This window comes from Trichomonas vaginalis, chromosome III (assembly GCF_026262505.1).
Source record: "Trichomonas vaginalis G3 chromosome III, whole genome shotgun sequence".
Lineage (NCBI taxonomy): Eukaryota > Parabasalia > Trichomonadida > Trichomonadidae > Trichomonas > Trichomonas vaginalis.
In genome coordinates this window covers 20,628,679-20,650,155 of record NC_067205.1, presented here as the reverse complement: position 1 = coordinate 20,650,155, position 21,477 = coordinate 20,628,679, and the positions used below count along the sequence as shown (strand labels likewise).

The following is a 21,477-nucleotide window of genomic DNA, read 5'->3' as shown; positions in this document are numbered from 1 at the left end:
TATTTCTTATTTTTATTTTCTCTTTTTTAATTTTTTTATCTGATATATCTTTATTGTGATAATATGCACCTGGACATCCTTCAACTGCATAATGATATAAATGAATCAAATGATTCAATTGATTCCGCACGAAATGAATTATATGGGTCAAATTGCACAGTTCGTATGAGCGTGTTTTCATGAAGGAAACAATTTAAAATAGTTGGTCTGTCTGGAAATAAATAGTTTCCTTTATTTCCCATGAATGAACAATTTGAAAATGGACATGAAAAAGGACATGAAATTACTGATGATGATGAATCTACTGATTCATCTCCTGAAAACTCATTGTTTAAATAATTGCAGTTTGTAACATTATTTGTCAAAGACCCGACCATAACAATACAGAATTCTGAAGATGAACAATTTGATACTGTTGTGAAATTTAAAATGCTATTGGATAAACTTTGAAAAGAACATCCAGCACATGTAGTTATTATGTTATAAGATGTATTCATATTACTTATTTGGATATCTCCGAGTGAATGAACAAATGCATATTGTTTCCCGATGCATTTTGAAACCGAGCACTCAAATGCATAGCTTTTTTGGGATTCCTTAGAGAAGAATCCTCTATATAAGATGCACATCCATCTTCAGTGGATGATGAATTAGAAAAACAAATGTGAACTAAAACACAATCAGAATATTGGATATTTATCGATCCACCTTTTTCGGTGGAATTATTGTTGTAAAATGCGCACATTTCAAGTAATACTTTGCTGCTAGAATTAAGGGAAATGGCTGTTTTTTGATAATGGTAAGAAAATACTGCATCATGAATGTAATAATTGCCATTCCCTGATATAGTTTCGTTCTCTGTTTTATTAACATAATCAGTTGTATTGTAATAATCAGAAAAACTTTGTTGAAATTGCAAATGGAATTGAGGATTATTTTGTTCTCTTGAATATATGCTTTTAATAAATGTTTCATCTCGAATTTCCTTTGAATGTTAATTTTGATCACCTTGTTATTATTGAATCAGTCGATTTCGATTTCGGATCTTTGGGATTTGGCTGACATATATAGGGTGTCCAAAGGTGCGTTTAGCACAGCGCTCTATATGAGACTATTAAAGGAGATATATGCTGATTATATAATAATAAAATATGAATATATGTATATGATGAGTATGTTGTATTTTGGCGCCATGCCGGGATATAAAATGAATTTTGAGACAAGAGGCGGTTTCGCGGAAAATTTTGGCGGGATTTTTTTCATTTTTTTAATGAATCATAAAGAAAACATCCTCGCTCTTGCAAAAAAATGCAAAGACTGTAAAAAAATCTACGAGACATTGGTAAAATGCTTCGGTATGGATGCTCCTAGCTATTCCACTGTAATGTATCATGTTAGGATGTATCACTTCATGAACAAAAAGGCCCATCATAAAAATTGACAAAGATCGCCGGATCAAAGAAAAATCAAAGCAATTCTTCAAGCGCTAGATGAAGACCCAAGAGCATCACTCAGAAGGATAGAGGAGATGACAACGATACCACGTACAACAGTCAGTTATTATCTGCACAATTATTTGAACTACAAACTAGCGTATACACGTTGGGTTCCGCACAACCTTAATTCAGTTCAAAAAAATCTAGAGTCCAATCTTCGAAAGAGCTCCTCTCTATATTGGGTGCGTATCAATCCAAGAAGTTTCGCTTTTTAGTAACAGGGGACGAGTCTTGGTTTCAATATGCAACAGAAGCCAAAATCATGTGGATCCCGAAGGATGAAAATCCGCAAACATTCCCGAAGAAAAAAATTGACACACCAATGATGATGTTGTCGGTTTTTTGGGGCGTGAATGGCATCATCGCAATTGATATTCTTCAAAAACCTAATACGATGAATGCTCAGTATCTAATTGACAATGTTCTTACTCAAATTATCAATTCTGATGAGTTTGAGAAATCCAAACAACAAAAACAAAAGTTTGCAATTCATTTTGATAATTCAACAGTTCACAAAAGTCATAAGGTAATGAATTACTTGTTGGAAAACAATGTCAAAGTTGTTCCAAACCCAATTTATTCACCTGATATTGCACCCTCTGACTTTTATTTATTCGGCACGCTAAAAAAGAGAGCTGAAGGACGCGAATTCGCGAGTCCAGATGATCTTGAAAATTTTGTAAGAGAGCAATTTGAGCAATTTTCTCATGATGATTTAAAGCGTGTCTTTCAAGCCTGGATCGATCAGCAGATGTGATGTCATCAATTTATTTCATAAGTACACGTTTTTCGTTTTATTATTATAATCATTGTTGAAGTTGAAAATTTATTAGTTTCCTATTTTCTTCCATAAAACTTGCAGTTTTAAACATTATTTCATCCGTGTTTTCTTCTTTTTCTATTAATATTGGTTGCTTGTTTGGTTTGTTGGGTTCAAATGGTGCAGGAAAAACAACATTGATGAATATCCTTCTCAACCAAATACCTTTGATGAGTGGATCGATTGATATCTCCGGTGATGAAATGATTGGATATTGTCCACAGTTCGTCACACATTTGGCAGAAGAATTGACAATTATTCAAACAATGAAATTCTTCTGTCATTTCTTTTGTATTCGAAACAGTGAACGCGAACGTGTCATTGATCTTTTATTGAACAGTTTGGACATGACAAGACACAAGAACCGTGTTGTTAGTGAGTTATCAGCAGGTTTGAAACAGAAATTATCAGTTGCAATCGCGTTCATGTTAGAATCAAAAATCATTGTTTTGGATGAACCTACATCAGTTCTCGATCCAATCAGTCGTCGAAAAGTTCATCATCTTATCAACATGTACAAAGGATCGAAAACATTTATCTTGTGCACACATATCATTGAAGAAGCAGAGAGTCTTTGTGATGAGATCACAATCATGATTGATGGCTGTATCCACACTATTGGATCACCAACATATTTGTCTAACAAATTCGGTAAAGAGTGGAAGTTTGATTTGATCTTGACAAATGGAGATTCAACAACAATCAATATTGTTGAAGAATACATCAATAATAACATCAAAACAGCTAAACAACTCATTAAACATCACAGCTCTATCATTTACACAGTTCCTTCGAATGATATCAGTATTGCAGATTTATTCACAAAGTTGAATGTTTTGAAGAATGAAGAACACGTTTTGAAGTATTACACATGCACATCTTCAACTATTGAGAATGTTTTCACTAAACTTATTGATGAAGCACACTCAAATAATTCTAACAATGAAACACGCGAATCTGACGAAATGGCTTCATTAAACATCTAAAATTTTTTTTTGTTATATAATCTATATTAATAGGGTATTATTATTGTCGTCTGGCTGTTTTAGACGACAATGCGAATTTTCAAATAATAGGATTTTTAGCCAGATAAAGAGCTACTCCATATATCATGCGTGTTTGCATACTATATACATAGATGGAATTGATGTTCTTCCTTTATTTAGGTACCGAAACATGCTTGAAAAATCTATTTTTTAGACGACAATGATAATTTTGTCACTTTTCCAGACGACAATAATAATTTGTCACCTTTTTAGACGACAATAATAATTTTGTCACTTTTTCCAGACGACAATAAAACATCCTCAATATTAATTAATAAAAAGTTTAGTAATTGTAAAGTGTCAGATTTCATTTTTTTGACATTTTATAAATAAAAAAAGCCCTTTTTGTAATCACAATATAGATTATAAGTTTAGGACTTCACTAAATGATGTTCTATAAACATTGATAGCAATTTTAATTTTTATGTTAACTTTCTTTGGTACTTTATCTGAAATATCTTTATTATAAAAATAAAAAGCATGACAATTATCTGTAGAATAATGAGATATAAAAGAATCAAATGATGGAGGCTTTTTAATAGATAATATTTCATCTCTTACAATGTTATCGACTTTGTTTTTACTAATGTAACAATTATCCATAGTTGGTCCTGTTGAAAATAATTGCCTGTATTTTCTATGAATGAACAATTTAAATATATACATGTACTCTGACATTAATTAATGCATTTTCACTTCCTTCATATTCGTTATTTATAAAATTATATTTTGTAATATTAAATTTACCATCATTACTGATTGTAGATTGTTCTGAAGATGATGTATTAAATGATGTTGTGAAATTATGAGAGTGTAGATGGATTTGATTCTTATTTTGTTCGCTTGAATATTCATTTTGAATAATTTTTTCATACTGGATTTTCTTCTATTTCTGTTAATATTTATTAGTTTGTGATTAGGAAATCATTCAGTATAGATTTCGGATCTAAGGGATTTGGCCGGCCAATTAAATACTCAAAATATTTTGAGAATTAAATTCATGCTTAAGGCTTCATGAACATGACAAAAATTATTCAAAATTTTTAAATCATTCAACTTGTAAGTTATTTCTTTTTCATCTTTGATCTTCTGTGCAAGATCATTCTCGAATGTGTATTTTCGACCTTTGAAAAGCGTTTCAAGAATGATTCTGTATGATTTAACATCATTAGCTCTTTGAACCCCTAACATTTTATTAATATATAAACTATAAAATAGAGGATAAATATAGAGCTACACCGAATGATGCTCTATATACATTAATGACAAGTTTATTTCTTATTTTTATTTTCTCTTTTTTAATTTTTTTATCTGATATATCTTTATTGTGATAATATGCACCTGGACATCCTTCAACTGCATAATGTGATATAAATGAATCAAATGATTCAATTGATTCCGCACGAAATGAATTATATGGGTCAAATTGCACAGTTCGTATGAGCGTGTTTTCATGAAAGAAACAATTTAAAATAGTTGGTCTGTCTGGAAATAAATAGTTTCCTTTATTTCCCATGAATGAACAATTTGAAAATGGACATGAAAAAGGACATGAAATTACTGATGATGATGAATCTACTGATTCATCTCCTGAAAACTCATTGTTTAAATAATTGCAGTTTGTAACATTATTTGTCAAAGACCCGACCATAACAATACAGAATTCTGAAGATGAACAATTTGATACTGTTGTGAAATTTAAAATGCTATTGGATAAACTTTGAAAAGAACATCCAGCACATGTAGTTATTATGTTATAAGATGTATTCATATTACTTATTTGGATATCTCCGAGTGAATGAACAAATGCATATTGTTTCCCGATGCATTTTGAAACCGAGCACTCAAATGCATAGCTTTTTTTGGGATTCCTTAGAGAAGAATCCTCTATATAAGATGCACATCCATCTTCAGTGGATGATGAATTAGAAAAACAAATGTGAACTAAAACACAATCAGAATATTGGATATTTATCGATCCACCTTTTTCGGTGGAATTATTGTTGTAAAATGCGCACATTTCAAGTAATACTTTGCTGCTAGAATTAAGGGAAATGGCTGTTTTTTGATAATGGTAAGAAAATACTGCATCATGAATGTAATAATTGCCATTCCCTGATATAGTTTCGTTCTCTGTTTTATTAACATAATCAGTTGTATTGTAATAATCAGAAAAACTTTGTTGAAATTGCAAATGGAATTGAGGATTATTTTGTTCTCTTGAATATATGCTTTTAATAAATGTTTCATCTCGAATTTCCTTTGAATGTTAATTTTGATCACCTTGTTATTATTGAATCAGTCGATTTCGATTTCGGATCTTTGGGATTTGGCTGACATATATAGGGTGTCCAAAGGTGCGTTTAGCACAGCGCTCTATATGAGACTATTAAAGGAGATATATGCTGATTATAAATATATAATAAAAAATATGAATATATGTATATGATGAGTATGTTGTATTTTGGCGCCATGCCGGGATATAAAATGAATTTTGAGACAAGAGGCGGTTTCGCGGGAAATTTTGGCGGGATTTTTTTCATTTTTTTAATGAATCATAAAGAAAACATCCTTGCTCTTGCAAAAAAATGCAAAGACTGTAAAAAAATCTACGAGACATTGGTAAAATGCTTCGGTATGGATGCTCCTAGCTATTCCACTGTAACGTATCATGTTAGGATGTATCACTTCATGAACAAAAAGGCGCCCATCATAAAAATTGACAAAAGATCGCCGGATCAAAGAAAAATCAAAGCAATTCTTCAAGCGCTAGATGAAGACCCAAGAGCATCACTCAGAAGGATAGAGGAGATGACAACGATACCACGTACAACAGTCAGTTATTATCTGCACAATTATTTGAACTACAAACTAGCGTATACACGTTGGGTTCCGCACAACCTTAATTCAGTTCAAAAAAAATCTAGAGTCCAATCTTCGAAAGAGCTCCTCTCTATATTGGGTGCGTATCAATCCAAGAAGTTTCGCTTTTTAGTAACAGGGGACGAGTCTTGGTTTCAATATGCAACAGAAGCCAAAATCATGTGGATCCCGAAGGATGAAAATCCGCAAACATTCCCGAAGAAAAAAATTGACACACCAATGATGATGTTGTCGGTTTTTTGGGGCGTGAATGGCATCATCGCAATTGATATTCTTCAAAAACCTAATACGATGAATGCTCAGTATCTAATTGACAATGTTCTTACTCAAATTATCAATTCTGATGAGTTTGAGAAATCCAAACAACAAAAACAAAAGTTTGCAATTCATTTTGATAATTCAACAGTTCACAAAAGTCATAAGGTAATGAATTACTTGGTGGAAAACAATGTCAAAGTTGTTCCAAACCCAATTTATTCACCTGATATTGCACCCTCTGACTTTTATTTATTCGGCACGCTAAAAAAGAGAGCTGAAGGACGCGAATTCGCGAGTCCAGATGATCTTGAAAATTTTGTAAGAGAGCAATTTGAGCAATTTTCTCATGATGATTTAAAGCGTGTCTTTCAAGCCTGGATCGATCAGCAGATGTGATGTCATCAATTTATTTCATAAGTACACGTTTTTCGTTTTATTATTATAATCATTGTTGAAGTTGAAAATTTATTAGTTTCCTATTTTCTTCCATAAAACTTGCAGTTTTAAACATTATTTCATCCGTGTTTTCTTCTTTTTCTATTAATATTGGTTGCTTGTTTGGTTTGTTGGGTTCAAATGGTGCAGGAAAAACAACATTGATGAATATCCTTCTCAACCAAATACCTTTGATGAGTGGATCGATTGATATCTCCGGTGATGAAATGATTGGATATTGTCCACAGTTCGTCACACATTTGGCAGAAGAATTGACAATTATTCAAACAATGAAATTCTTCTGTCATTTCTTTTGTATTCGAAACAGTGAACGCGAACGTGTCATTGATCTTTTATTGAACAGTTTGGACATGACAAGACACAAGAACCGTGTTGTTAGTGAGTTATCAGCAGGTTTGAAACAGAAATTATCAGTTGCAATCGCGTTCATGTTAGAATCAAAAATCATTGTTTTGGATGAACCTACATCAGTTCTCGATCCAATCAGTCGTCGAAAAGTTCATCATCTTATCAACATGTACAAAGGATCGAAAACATTTATCTTGTGCACACATATCATTGAAGAAGCAGAGAGTCTTTGTGATGAGATCACAATCATGATTGATGGCTGTATCCACACTATTGGATCACCAACATATTTGTCTAACAAATTCGGTAAAGAGTGGAAGTTTGATTTGATCTTGACAAATGGAGATTCAACAACAATCAATATTGTTGAAGAATACATCAATAATAACATCAAAACAGCTAAACAACTCATTAAACATCACAGCTCTATCATTTACACAGTTCCTTCGAATGATATCAGTATTGCAGATTTATTCACAAAGTTGAATGTTTTGAAGAATGAAGAACACGTTTTGAAGTATTACACATGCACATCTTCAACTATTGAGAATGTTTTCACTAAACTTATTGATGAAGCACACTCAAATAATTCTAACAATGAAACACGCGAATCTGACGAAATGGCTTCATTAAACATCTAAAATTTTTTTTTGTTATATAATCTATATTAATAGGGTATTATTATTGTCGTCTGGCTGTTTTAGACGACAATGCGAATTTTCAAATAATAGGATTTTTAGCCAGATAAAGAGCTACTCCATATATCATGCGTGTTTGCATACTATATACATAGATGGAATTGATGTTCTTCCTTTATTTAGGTACCGAAACATGCTTGAAAAATCTATTTTTTAGACGACAATGATAATTTTGTCACTTTTCCAGACGACAATAATAATTTGTCACCTTTTTAGACGACAATAATAATTTTGTCACTTTTTCCAGACGACAATAAAACATCCTCAATATTAATTAATAAAAAGTTTAGTAATTGTAAAGTGTCAGATTTCATTTTTTTGACATTTTATAAATAAAAAAAGCCCTTTTTGTAATCACAATATAGATTATAAGTTTAGGACTTCACTAAATGATGTTCTATAAACATTGATAGCAATTTTAATTTTTATGTTAACTTTCTTTGGTACTTTATCTGAAATATCTTTATTATAAAAATAAAAAGCATGACAATTATCTGTAGAATAATGAGATATAAAAGAATCAAATGATGGAGGCTTTTTAATAGATAATATTTCATCTCTTACAATGTTATCGACTTTGTTTTTACTAATGTAACAATTATCCATAGTTGGTCCTGTTGAAAATAATTGCCTGTATTTTCTATGAATGAACAATTTAAATATATACATGTACTCTGACATTAATTAATGCATTTTCACTTCCTTCATATTCGTTATTTATAAAATTATATTTTGTAATATTAAATTTACCATCATTACTGATTGTAGATTGTTCTGAAGATGATGTATTAAATGATGTTGTGAAATTATGAGAGTGTAGATGGATTTGATTCTTATTTTGTTCGCTTGAATATTCATTTTGAATAATTTTTTCATACTGGATTTTCTTCTATTTCTGTTAATATTTATTAGTTTGTGATTAGGAAATCATTCAGTATAGATTTCGGATCTAAGGGATTTGGCCGGCCAATTAAATACTCAAAATATTTTGAGAATTAAATTCATGCTTAAGGCTTCATGAACATGACAAAAATTATTCAAAATTTTTAAATCATTCAACTTGTAAGTTATTTCTTTTTCATCTTTGATCTTCTGTGCAAGATCATTCTCGAATGTGTATTTTCGACCTTTGAAAAGCGTTTCAAGAATGATTCTGTATGATTTAACATCATTAGCTCTTTGAACCCCTAACATTTTATTAATATATAAACTATAAAATAGAGGATAAATATAGAGCTACACCGAATGATGCTCTATATACATTAATGACAAGTTTATTTCTTATTTTTATTTTCTCTTTTTTAATTTTTTTATCTGATATATCTTTATTGTGATAATATGCACCTGGACATCCTTCAACTGCATAATGTGATATAAATGAATCAAATGATTCAATTGATTCCGCACGAAATGAATTATATGGGTCAAATTGCACAGTTCGTATGAGCGTGTTTTCATGAAAGAAACAATTTAAAATAGTTGGTCTGTCTGGAAATAAATAGTTTCCTTTATTTCCCATGAATGAACAATTTGAAAATGGACATGAAAAAGGACATGAAATTACTGATGATGATGAATCTACTGATTCATCTCCTGAAAACTCATTGTTTAAATAATTGCAGTTTGTAACATTATTTGTCAAAGACCCGACCATAACAATACAGAATTCTGAAGATGAACAATTTGATACTGTTGTGAAATTTAAAATGCTATTGGATAAACTTTGAAAAGAACATCCAGCACATGTAGTTATTATGTTATAAGATGTATTCATATTACTTATTTGGATATCTCCGAGTGAATGAACAAATGCATATTGTTTCCCAATGCATTTTGAAACCGAGCACTCAAATGCATAGCTTTTTTTGGGATTCCTTAGAGAAGAATCCTCTATATAATATGCACATCCATCTTCATTGGAAGATGAATTAGAAAAACAAATGTGAACTAAAACACAATTAGATTCCTTGATAAATATCGATCCACCTTTTTCGGTGGAATTATTATTGTAAAATGCGCACATTTCAAGTAATACTTTGCTGCTAGAATTAAGGGAAATGGCTGTTTTTTGATAATGGTAAGAAAATACTGCATCATGAATGTAATAATTGCCATTCCCTGATATAGTTTCGTTCTCTGTTTTATTAACATAATCAGTTGTATTGGATCACCAACATATTTGTCTAACAAATTCGGTAAAGAGTGGAAGTTTGATTTGATCTTGACAAATGGAGATTCAACAACAATCAATATTGTTGAAGAATACATCAATAATAACATCAAAACAGCTAAACAACTCATTAAACATCACAGCTCTATCATTTACACAGTTCCTTCGAATGATATCAGTATTGCAGATTTATTCACAAAGTTGAATGTTTTGAAGAACGAAGAACACGTTTTGAAGTATTACACATGCACATCTTCAACTATTGAGAATGTTTTCACTAAACTTATTGATGAAGCACACTCAAATAATTCTAACAATGAAACACGCGAATCTGACGAAATGGCTTCATTAAACATCTAAAATTTTTTTTTTGTTATATAATCTATATTAATAAAAAGTTTAGTTAGTGGATTTCTTAGCATTTTAGAAAGTGTCAAATTTCAATTTTCATCCTCAAAATAAAAGATAAGCTTAGGATATCACTAAATGATGGTATACAAACTTCGATTAAATTTTATTCGAATTCATGATAACTGGCTTGAAATGTCATTGAAAATTAACATTAAAAGTTTGATCTGATTTATCCTTATTACAGAAATTAAAAATATATTCGGAACTTTTTCTGAGCACAGCTCATAAAAATGTTCAGAGTATATTGGAATACCAATCACTTCAAATTGTTTTGGGTATTACAAATTCATGAAAAAATTCGAATTGATGGGTATTAATTTTTCACCTACCAGTGAGGGGCTGATTTTTTCAATTATACATGTATATACGATTTTATAATTCATAACAAATAAAATATGAATTTATAAAGAAATGTAATAGAAATTTTGTTAAATTACGGGCTAATGCGGCTATAATTTGTAAAGATTGCATTACATTTGTAATGCAATAATACTTATTATTTTATTCTATAATATAGTAAATACATATATCTATTTTTCATATTTCTATATCTTCATTTATTATGAATTTTGATATTTTTCCATTTATAATATAAGATGGATATATAAGCAATCTATTTGTATAATTTTACTCCTTATTAGCTACTTATCCTGTCTGTATGTAGCAATAGCATAGGGTTGGATTTGTAATTTGATCTTTTTAATTTTTTTATTTGATTTATTGATTTTGTCCAATTTATCTTGATATGAAAAATTTGAAGCTGGACAATAAAAGGTTGAATAATGAGATATAAATAAATCTAATGGATCATTTGATTCAAATGTAAATGATATATATTCATAATTTGCAGGTTGACTGACATTGTTTTCATTAAAGTAACAATTTTTAATAATTTCTGGTACTTCACGCAATAAATAGTTTCCTTTATTACCTATGAAGGAACATTTTTCAAAAAAATTTCTATTATCATTATAAATTATTGCATTATTTCAAGCCAGTTATTTAAATAGTTGCATTTTGTATGTTCAAATGGGCCATTAACAATATACATTCCACCACTTTCTGAAGAAGTTGTATTTGATGCTGTCGTGAATTTAAATTTTGCAAATTCCAAAGGAGATGATAAATAAAATGCGGCATATGAAATAATTTTTTATGATTAGATGTATTCAGATTACTTACTTGGATATATCCAAATAAGTGAAATAATGCAGCAGATGCTCCACCGCATTGTGATACTGAGCATCCAAAAGCATAACTTTTGCCTCTATCATTCATGATGAAATATGCACATCCCCATTTAATTGACGATGAATCAAAACAACAGATATGTACTAAAACACTACTAGATATTTCGATATGGATTGACCCACCTTCTTGTGTAGAACTATTGTTATGAAATGTGCATGATTCAATTAATACTTGATATCCAGAACCAATGCCGATTGCTGAGCTTTGATAATGGTTAGAAAATACTGTACGATGAATGTATAAATTGCCATCTTCTCGTATAGTTTCATTTTCTGTTTTATTAATATAATCGGTGGAATCGAAATAATCTGAAAAACTATGTTGAAATTGCAAATGGATATGCGTCTCCTTCTCTTTGTTTGAAAATGCATTTTTATTAATTCTTTCATGTTGGGTCTCTTTCTATATTAACCGTTAATTTTAATTTGCTTTTTGACAGGGAATCTGATTTCTATTTTGGATCAAAGGTATATTTGGCTGACCACTTATAACTCTCAAAAATTTTATGATCATTATTTAGGTCAAATATATTACGTTTGTTCAATACACACGATACTGAGAAACATATCAGACATCATGAAGGTGTTTAATCCCAGTATTGCTTTCCTGTTGCATGATAAAGTGTATTCAGATTACTTTGATATATAAATTCAATATCCCTGCAAAGTAGTACTGAACATCTATAGGTGTTATAAACTATAAAATAGAGGATAAATTTAGGACTTCACTGATTGATGTTCTATATACATTAATGGCAATTTTATTTCTCATTTTTATTTTCTCTCTTTTCATTTTTTTATCTGATATATCGTTATTGTGATAATATGCACCTGGACATCCTTCAACTGCATAATGAGATATAAATGAATCTAATGGTTCAATTGATTCAACACCAAATGTATTAAATATATCATCACGTTGAACAGTTCGTATGAGCGTGTTTTCATGAAAGAAACAATTAAGCAAAGTTGGTTTGTCATAAAATAAATAGTTTCCTTTATTTCTTACAAATGAACAATTTGAAAATGTACATGAATTCGAACATAAAATTACTGATGATGATGATGAATCTACTGATTCACCTCCTGAAAACTCGTTGTTTAAATAATTACAATTTGTAACATTCCGTGTCATAGGCCCGACATTAACAACACCAATTTCTGAAGATGAACAATTTGATACTGTTGTGAAATTTAAAATAATTGTATTGGTTATACTTGAAATAGAATATGCAGCATTTGTAGTAATTATGTTATAAGATGTATTCATATTACTTATTTGGATATCTCCTTCCCAATAAACAAACGCACTTTGTTTCCCGCTGCATTTTGATACTGAGCACTCAATTGCATAACTTTTTTGGGATTCCTTAGAGAAGAATCCTCTATATAATATGCACATCCATCTTCATTGGAAGATGAATTAGAAAAACAAATGTGAACTAAAACACAATTAGATTCCTTGATAAATATCGATCCACCTTTTTCGGTGGAATTATTGTTGTAAAATGCGCACATTTCAAGTAATACTTTGCTGCTAGAATTAAGGGAAATGGCTGTTTTTTGATAATGGTAAGAAAATACTGCATCATGAATGTAATAATTGCCATTCCCTGATATAGTTTCGTTCTCTGTTTTATTAACATAATCAGTTGTATTGTAATAATCGAAAAAACTTTGTTGAAATTGCAAATGGAATTGATTATTATTTTTTTCGTTTGAATATATGCTTTTAACAAATGTTTCATCTCAAATTTTCTTCTATGAATGTTAATTTTGATTAGTTTGTGATTAGGAAATCAGTCGATTTCGATTTCGGATCTTTGGGATTTGGCCGACCACATAGTAGTTCTCAAATTTTCAATATATTTTATTTCATATTACAGAGTTATTTCATACATATGAAATGTATTGACGCTATTCTGAAACACATTAAGATCTCTCAAAGGATTCTAAATTTCTGCTTATCAATCTTCTCAATTATTGTGTAAAAGATTGCACTCACCACTTTCTGATATACTTACATAACGTCAACATATCTATATTTAATAACAAAAAGTATAGCAGCCATATGAGGTACTAGATAATGATTTATAATAACTTTTCTATCATAGGTATTAAAAAATATTAATAAATCACTTCAATTCTATAAAAATATAATCAAAGAGATTAAATTAATTAAATTTAATAAAATAACTGATTATTTATTAAAATGGTTTGCTGAGAAGACAAACCAAACTGCGAAGAAGGAGGCCTGTCATGCCGTCAATTTGTTTAAGAAGTGCACGTTTTTCGTTTGGACCAGCAACATCGTGTGGACTTCTTCCCAGGATGTCTTTCGATGAACGATCACAATAATTTCGAAGAACTCGGATTGATTCGATGTTTCCTCTCAAGACTGCTGCATGAAGTGCTGTTGAGCCATCGACTGCTGTTGCGTTTGGATTTGCACCACTTTTGATAAGTCTCTTGATGTCACGGACGTTGTTGTTCATGGCTGCAATGTAAAGAGGAGGACAGACATCGATACCGCTTTCTTTGATTTCTGGAAGAAGAGGAACATCTCCATTGGATGTCAATTTCATGTGTGTCTTGATATCTTCAATAGCAAATCGGTCACCAGAGATAGCACGTTGTCGTCTGCTCTCAAACTGTGAAAGCATGTGGCAGTAGTCATCTGAAATCTGTGAAACTGATAAACGATCGAATACTGTTTTCATAGTCATAGACTTGTTTTTAATGCATTCTTCGAAGAGAGATTTGACTTCTGGTGAACAGTCCTTGTATAACTGTAAGCCTAATTGGCCAAACGAATAAACATCATCGTAATCTGTGACTTTGTGACCAAATGATTCTGAAACACCGACTAATGACAAATGGACGAAGTCTTTAACCTTTGTGATGCAGTCAGGACGAAGTTGACCGTGATGGATTCCGACTGAATGGCAGTAAGAGAGAGCGGCTGCTGTGGCTAATAATGATTCACCAATCAAATTAGATGGGATTTCGCTGCCGTAATCTTCGACAATGAAGAATGGATGGTCTTTGTCGGAAAGAATGATACCACAGACATTTGATAATGCTGGATGTAATAAGTCAAAGCGTTTCTTGAACTGGATGTTGTATGGAACTGTAGAAAGAAGATATTGCTTTCCTTTCTTCTCACAAACATATGATATTCCAAATCCAAGTTTAAGTTCTCTAACGATTTTGAAATCTTTGAAGTTGCAAATCAACTTCTGGAGGTCGTTGTCTGAATGGATTCCAATAACAGATGGATTGACAGGAGGAACAGGAACTGGATCTTTGCCGCATAACAATAAGTATGCATTAGAAATTGCAACAGCTGGTGATGTTCCGATGTTTCGAATTGCAAGAAAAAGGAAGTCACATTTGCTGAAGAACTGTGTTCCATCGGAGATGTTGCGTGCATTGTCGAAATGCGTAAGCTTAGAAATGTAATTGCTGCTGTAATTTTGGTATAATAAATCACAAATTTCGGTGAATGTGTTTACTATGCCATCTTTGATCTTCTGTGCAAGATCATTCTCGAATGTGTAGTTTCCACCTTTGAAAAGTGTTTCAAGAATGATTCCGTACGATTTAACATCATTAGCTCGTTGAAGACCGTACAATTTAGCAAGTCCGACACTGTGGATAAGTGGTGTGAAGTCTTCTGATATGTAGATGTTATCTGTTGTCAAATCGCCATGGAAATATCCTTCCTCATTTGCATACTTCATTCCTGATGCAATTCCAAATGCAATGTTATGCAATTTAGCATCCTTTGCTGGATCAGATGGATCTAGTGTCTTAATGAACTCTGTTAAAGTCAAATTTGTGGCAGCTTCGACAAGAGCGAATTGTGTCGTATCTGTTTGAAGAATTACTCCTTGGTAAGGAAGAAAAGCAAGATGAACCATCCGTCCGAGTTTAAGGACATTCATACTGAAAGGAACGTGGTTAATAATTGAAAGTTGGCCTGTAAGGACGTTTTCTGCAAGAGTTGCTGATCCAAACTTGCAGTTTCTAAGTTCTTTGACGATTTTAAGTTGCGATTGATCGACACGAAACTGGGTAATGTCAATCTTGATATTCATTTCTAAAGTTCAAGAAAAAAAATATTGTGTTTTCATTGTTTTCCCTTTTCAATTCAATAATGTTATATATGGATTTAACATCATATATTTAAAATATCTTCGATAAATTAAAAATTGACCGATAAAAATTTCAAAACAATTGGCAAAGGGTTTGGATTTGCAAACATATAGATCATAAAGCAAAAATGAGAATATCCAATTTTTTTGAGCAATTTGAATTTCACTTTTCTAAAAATCGATCCCATATGTAATTTAATTCACTCTTGATTTCCGAGATATACTTTAATTTCGGTTTGATGGGAAATATCGATTCAATTTTTTATAACGCACAAACAATGGAATAACTCTAATATTTTAGAAGCATGAATAAATGTCTAACAAATAACAGTAGAGACACAGCATTCGCATGATATAGATATTACGTAATTGCATTCTTCTTCTATTTCTCAATGAAAATACCATTATAATCACTGTAAAATTCAATAAATACTTTAAACATATATTTATAAACACTTGTGATAGGTACTTTTTAAACAGGGTTACATAAATGCAGCAAAATTACCATCAATGAATACAAATAGTTTTAAAGCAATCTTTCTTTCAAATTTCCGATCTTGATGAAACAGATTGTAATGTGTTCCCTCCTTTTGAAATTGTTCCTGAGCCGAAAGATGAGATATTTGAAACGTTTGCTAAAATCATTACTAACTATCAAACAGAAATGTCTTTATATTAAATTTTCTTATACAAATGAACTTGTATCAATATACTATCTTTTCTATTTTATTCATTCAGAATATTCTATATATGATCTGTTTACATGATAATTAGCTATGCATTTGTTAGGCATATAAATGACTGGAACTATTGTTTATGTAAACATACTTCAATTGCACATAATTGCATATTGATATCGTAAATTAAACTACCAGATAATAAATAGATTATGAAATTTCAAATTTAAGTGTGAACGATAGTATTAATGATATTAATTATTTAAGATTGGGTAAATTTTATTGGTCGGCATCATGACCTAAATAATTGAAAATTGAATGGCTTACATCATGATACCGACCAATAAAACACGAATTTTCATAGAATTTTTTTTTCGAAAATCTAATCTTTTAATAAATACATTGTACCAATATATTTAAATTCGAAACAATTTTACAATCTCTCAGAAAAACAATTACCTCAAATTTTTGCACCTCATAATTATCGGCTCTTACATCGATATCTGGAATATTTAAGCTCTTATTAATAAATTTTTCAAGTCTAAACTTTTTGCTGTAAGCCACAAAAAAAATTTTTTCAGAATTTTTTTTATAACACGTTTTTTTAGAAAAAAATTTCAAGTGTTTTGTCGAATCAAGGCAGAGTCAATCCTTCACCATCATTCAGGTTGAATGGTTCGGTTTTGCTGCTTCCGAAAATTGATATAAAAGATAAACATTCGGAAGAATTTGAAGCTTTAAATCAGAAAATAGGCGAATTAGATCGACAAACTCAAGATTTGATGAAAAGGTTAACAAAGATGCATAAAAGGCGTACAAAATATGCACAATTAATTACAAACCTTGTCAACAAAACTCGTGAAATTAAACAAAATACAAGTGAAAGTCACATGATGTTAAAACAGAAAGGAAGAATTGACAGACTTACAGTATGTACACAACTATTAGAAAGCAAAGGAAGAATGTCATCCTTAGTCAAATCTCAGCCATTGCCAAATCTTTTACCACCAGTTGTACAAGAGCAAAATTACGATAACGCAAATCAAGATCAGTCCGATTCATTTGCAAATATTATGAGAAACTCACATCCAGAAATGTTACATAATTATTTCAACGAAAATGGTGTTCCACGCTTGTTAAATTACTGTGGAGAGCCATACTTTCGTAATAAGTTCTTTGATATTAACATTGATGGTCTTGTTCAAGCACTTCCAAACATCTTAGCAACAATTCCACCAGCGAATCGTATGGTTTTCATGCAACGCGTCATTGAAATCCATCGAGAATCTTCAATGTTCACACAACTCTTCGAAAACTCAGCATTAATTACAGATCCATTCGAAATTGTTTTTGAAATCGAATATGTCTGTGCACAAATCCTCAAATGCAAACGTGTTAAACTTTTAGTATCATCACCACTATCTGATGAGCTTACTTACGTTCACTCCGATGTCCGACGTACAATCTCTATGTCAACAGGTCTTATTGCTAGTGTCATTCACCGTGGCGACTTCGAGTTTATTAAAGATCCATGCAATTCAGAGGAAATCGACATCGCAGTCGAATCATATATTTTCGAAGGCAGCAAAAACTGTTTCATTACACCACTACTTCATCCAGATTACCCATATCCATTTGTTTTTGTTGCTATTGACAAGTTAAGAGATGATTTTGTTCCATCAGATTTTGTTTCATTATTTTATTTCTTCAGACATATCACATCATTACTTAAACTTGTTGTTCGGGAATTAACAAGTATCACGGAACGTGACATGACTAAATTGGTTGAAGGTTTGAGTGAAATTGCCGATGTCAACAACGCACATGACATGATTTCTAAAATCATTAGTGTTTCAAACAAGTTAACAGAAAGTTCATGCACAAGGTTATTTACCGTTGTTGGTGATGGTTTCTGTGAAGAGACAACAGGTATCAAACTTGGTGGTAAAGTTTTACAAATCGATCGCGGCTTAGTTTGTCGTGCCGCTATTGCTAATGAATTGATGAATTATTTTTTGCCGAGGAGAGCTAAAGAATTTTCAGTTTTAATTGATGACATCACAGAACCACGTATCTGGTCTATGGTTGCATCACCAACTACATATAAAGGCGAAGTGAAAGGTGCATTTGTTTTATATAACCGACAAAATGGCACATTTTTTAGTTCTAAAGAAACATTTTTAGTTTCTAATTTGTCTAAATGCATTTTACCATTATTGCATACATGTTGTGAATCATCGAAACTTCATGAATCATTAGACAGAAACAATGTTAATATCATCCGAGCATATAACTTGACCGTTTTCAGTATATTTAAATCAATCCAAGCAGCAGGGACATCTAATTTGTTTTTCGCTATGACAAATTTTTGTCAAAAATTAAAACCATCAGTTGACTTTCGGTTTTTAATTTATGAAGGTGAGAATTTGTATGAAGCCGAGACAAATAAATCCGTTCCAACAGAACCACAACTTTTAGATGCAATTTGTGACATGAAACCAACCGCTGCAGTTAATGATAATTTTGGCATATTAGTTTTGCCTATTTTAGACAAAGAAAACAAAATTTATTTATTCGAATTCAAAGCACAACTTATGCGTCTTAAGACAGAAGAAGAGTCTAATGGCATTTTACAGTGCACGAGGATCTTATCTAGTTTGGAAGAACAAACACCTAAACTTCGAATTCCAGAGAATGTTTACAAGATCACCAAAAAATCACGGAATTCATCTAATAAAAGTGTTAAATTGTCTAAGAACTCATTATCAAGTTCATTCTACAACTTGGATGTTAATATTAACACAGAGGACCCTAAGATGCCATTCATCCCATTAAGCCTTAAAAACATTCATGACGAAGATGGCATTACTTCTACATCTGTCTTCGATTTGAGTTCCGCCCATTCTAAGAGTGACAAATTTATTATTGTCTCATCATCACGTCCGAACATCAATCCACAATCATTCGAGATGCAACTTGAGAAAGACAAACTTCAGATTTATCCATTTGATCCATTTTTGACATCTATTTTGATGAGTTTTTCCAAACTTTCTACTCGTCAACTTGATTTGCATCACAAGATCGTCAACATGAAAGAAATCAAACCAGTTGTTCGTTCATTGCATTTACTTGGTAATGTTCTTGCATGTCCTATGCCATTCACCGATTTATTGCGGATTTTGATGGTTTCATTCACTAATTTATTTGGCAAATGTGTTAAATTAGAGATTTTCGATCCTCCTCTTCACGATGAACAAGAGACAGATCCAAATGCGTTGAATCTAGAACGAGACCGTAAGATCTATGCTTCTATCAAGATATCAAGTCCAATGACACCCGATAAATCTATGGCTCTTTCATATTTCGCCGATTTAGTTTTAGCTCTTTTGGCATCTCGAGACGAACAGAAACCAGATAGTCCTATGGAAGTCTTATCAATACCAGTATTAAGTCCCGAATTAGGATACAATTTCTTCAACATGAATGTGCATGAAAATGTTAGTATTTGTGCTGAAATCTTCTCACAATTCAAAGTCAATGATGTTTTGAATGTTTCTAAAGAGCGTGTTTCTATTTGGTTGTGGCGTTTAGCTAATAATCCAGAAGAAGACCGATTCTTTTTAACCAGTTTAGATTCATTACAACTTGCATATTCCATCTTCACAACATATGATTTGTTTTCATATTTTACGGACAGCGAATTATGTGCAGCATGTATTTCATTCTTCGTTCGAAGTGGCTTTCCTCATATGCGCCCAGACTTCAAATATTCCAGTTATCTTAAACACTTCTCCAAGCTGTCCAACAAAGTATTAGTTCGTATTACAACAGCTATGATCATTCTTGCTGATCCATATTGTGATTTGCTTGAAATGTCTAGTGAAGAAACAGTTTGTGGTGTTTTGGAATACATGATTCATAGCAGCAGTATTTCAGTTCCTCTTTTGATTTCTAAGATGACATTTGTTGGACGACGAGGGATTGATTTCGAAAACATCAATCACCGTTTGTTGTTTACTATGTTAGTTACAGAGTTGTCACAATCATCATATTTCTTTCGCTCCATTGACGTTTTTAATCAATACTGTTTGTTGTCTATGGAATCACAAAAGATGCTTCTTTACAAAGCACAAAAGATTGTTCATCCATACATTAAAGTTCTTGATTTAATTACACAACAACAATCTATCTTTTACCGTGCATTCTCGGACAAAGTCTCATGGCTGAACCTTAAAGGCAAAACATATTTCCAACAACAACATCAAGAAGAAGAACTTGGCAACATGTCTCTTTTTGATGCTAGATAATTTAATTTGTTTTATTTTTATTTTTTAATTTTATTTGTTTTGTATTTATATATATTATCATAAAGATATTAGTTTCTTAAGAATATAAATTGCACTATGATACTCATTTAAACAGTTCATTACATTCTGGGATAATGAACATTAAATATTTGTTCAATATTGACAATTCATAGCAAATTTTCCACATGACTCAAGTTTTTTATGGTTTATATATGAGTAATGTGTTATTTAAAAATATATATATATATATATCGCTATAATAAGATTGATTCTTAAAATATTATGTAAGTTTGATTTTACAGTTTAGATTTTGAAAAATATAAGGAAATTTCAATTTCAGCATACAACGAATTTGATTCTGGGCATTTCTTTTGTAAATGGCTGGATATTTTAATTTACATGATGAAAAACATTCTATAGCTTTGATTTCTATTTCAATCGATATGTTTCTAGGTGAGTAAGTTGGTAAATTTTTTACTAATTCATTGTTTGCCCATTGA

At 31.2% G+C, this 21,477-nt stretch overlaps 4 protein-coding genes and 2 pseudogenes across 6 annotated transcripts, besides 4 other annotated features; 5 read left to right on the top strand and 1 right to left on the bottom strand.

The window, feature by feature from the left end:
- Positions 1–1,068: 1,068 nt before the first annotated feature.
- Positions 1,069–1,096: a terminal%2Cinverted (terminal inverted repeat of Mariner transposon ID:TVAGG3_0736030).
- Positions 1,069–2,242: a mobile genetic element.
- TVAGG3_0736040 lies at positions 1,160–2,242 on the top strand (annotated as a pseudogene). Its single transcript has one exon. A coding segment is annotated over exon 1 (1,083 nt).
- A 275-nt stretch (positions 2,243–2,517) lies between these two features.
- TVAGG3_0736020 (ATPase activity, coupled to transmembrane movement of substances) lies at positions 2,518–3,302 on the top strand (the record flags this gene model as incomplete). The annotated part of the gene is made up of 1 exon (XM_001306447.1): positions 2,583–3,302. One exon carries the CDS (start codon positions 2,583–2,585, stop codon positions 3,300–3,302), a length of 720 nt encoding a protein of 239 aa, XP_001306448.1.
- A 2,403-nt stretch (positions 3,303–5,705) lies between these two features.
- Positions 5,706–5,733: a terminal%2Cinverted (terminal inverted repeat of Mariner transposon ID:TVAGG3_0736000).
- Positions 5,706–6,888: a mobile genetic element.
- Positions 5,802–6,888, top strand: TVAGG3_0736010 (annotated as a pseudogene). The gene has a single exon. A coding segment is annotated over exon 1 (1,087 nt).
- Positions 6,889–7,132: 244 nt separating this feature from the next.
- On the top strand, positions 7,133–7,943 carry TVAGG3_0735990 (ATPase activity, coupled to transmembrane movement of substances; the record flags this gene model as incomplete). Its single annotated transcript, XM_001292266.1, has 1 exon — positions 7,133–7,766. A coding segment is annotated over one exon (634 nt), but the record flags the coding sequence as incomplete, so codon positions are not given.
- A 6,076-nt stretch (positions 7,944–14,019) lies between these two features.
- Positions 14,020–15,947, bottom strand: TVAGG3_0735980 (protein kinase-like (PK-like) family; the record flags this gene model as incomplete). Its single annotated transcript, XM_001306446.1, has 1 exon — positions 14,044–15,936. One exon carries the CDS (start codon positions 15,934–15,936, stop codon positions 14,044–14,046), a length of 1,893 nt encoding a protein of 630 aa, XP_001306447.1.
- Positions 15,948–17,452: 1,505 nt separating this feature from the next.
- On the top strand, positions 17,453–21,063 carry TVAGG3_0735970 (HD-domain/PDEase-like family; the record flags this gene model as incomplete). The annotated part of the gene is made up of 1 exon (XM_001306445.2): positions 17,453–20,977. One exon carries the CDS (start codon positions 17,453–17,455, stop codon positions 20,975–20,977), a length of 3,525 nt encoding a protein of 1,174 aa, XP_001306446.1.
- Between the last annotated feature and the right edge of the window lie 414 nt (positions 21,064–21,477).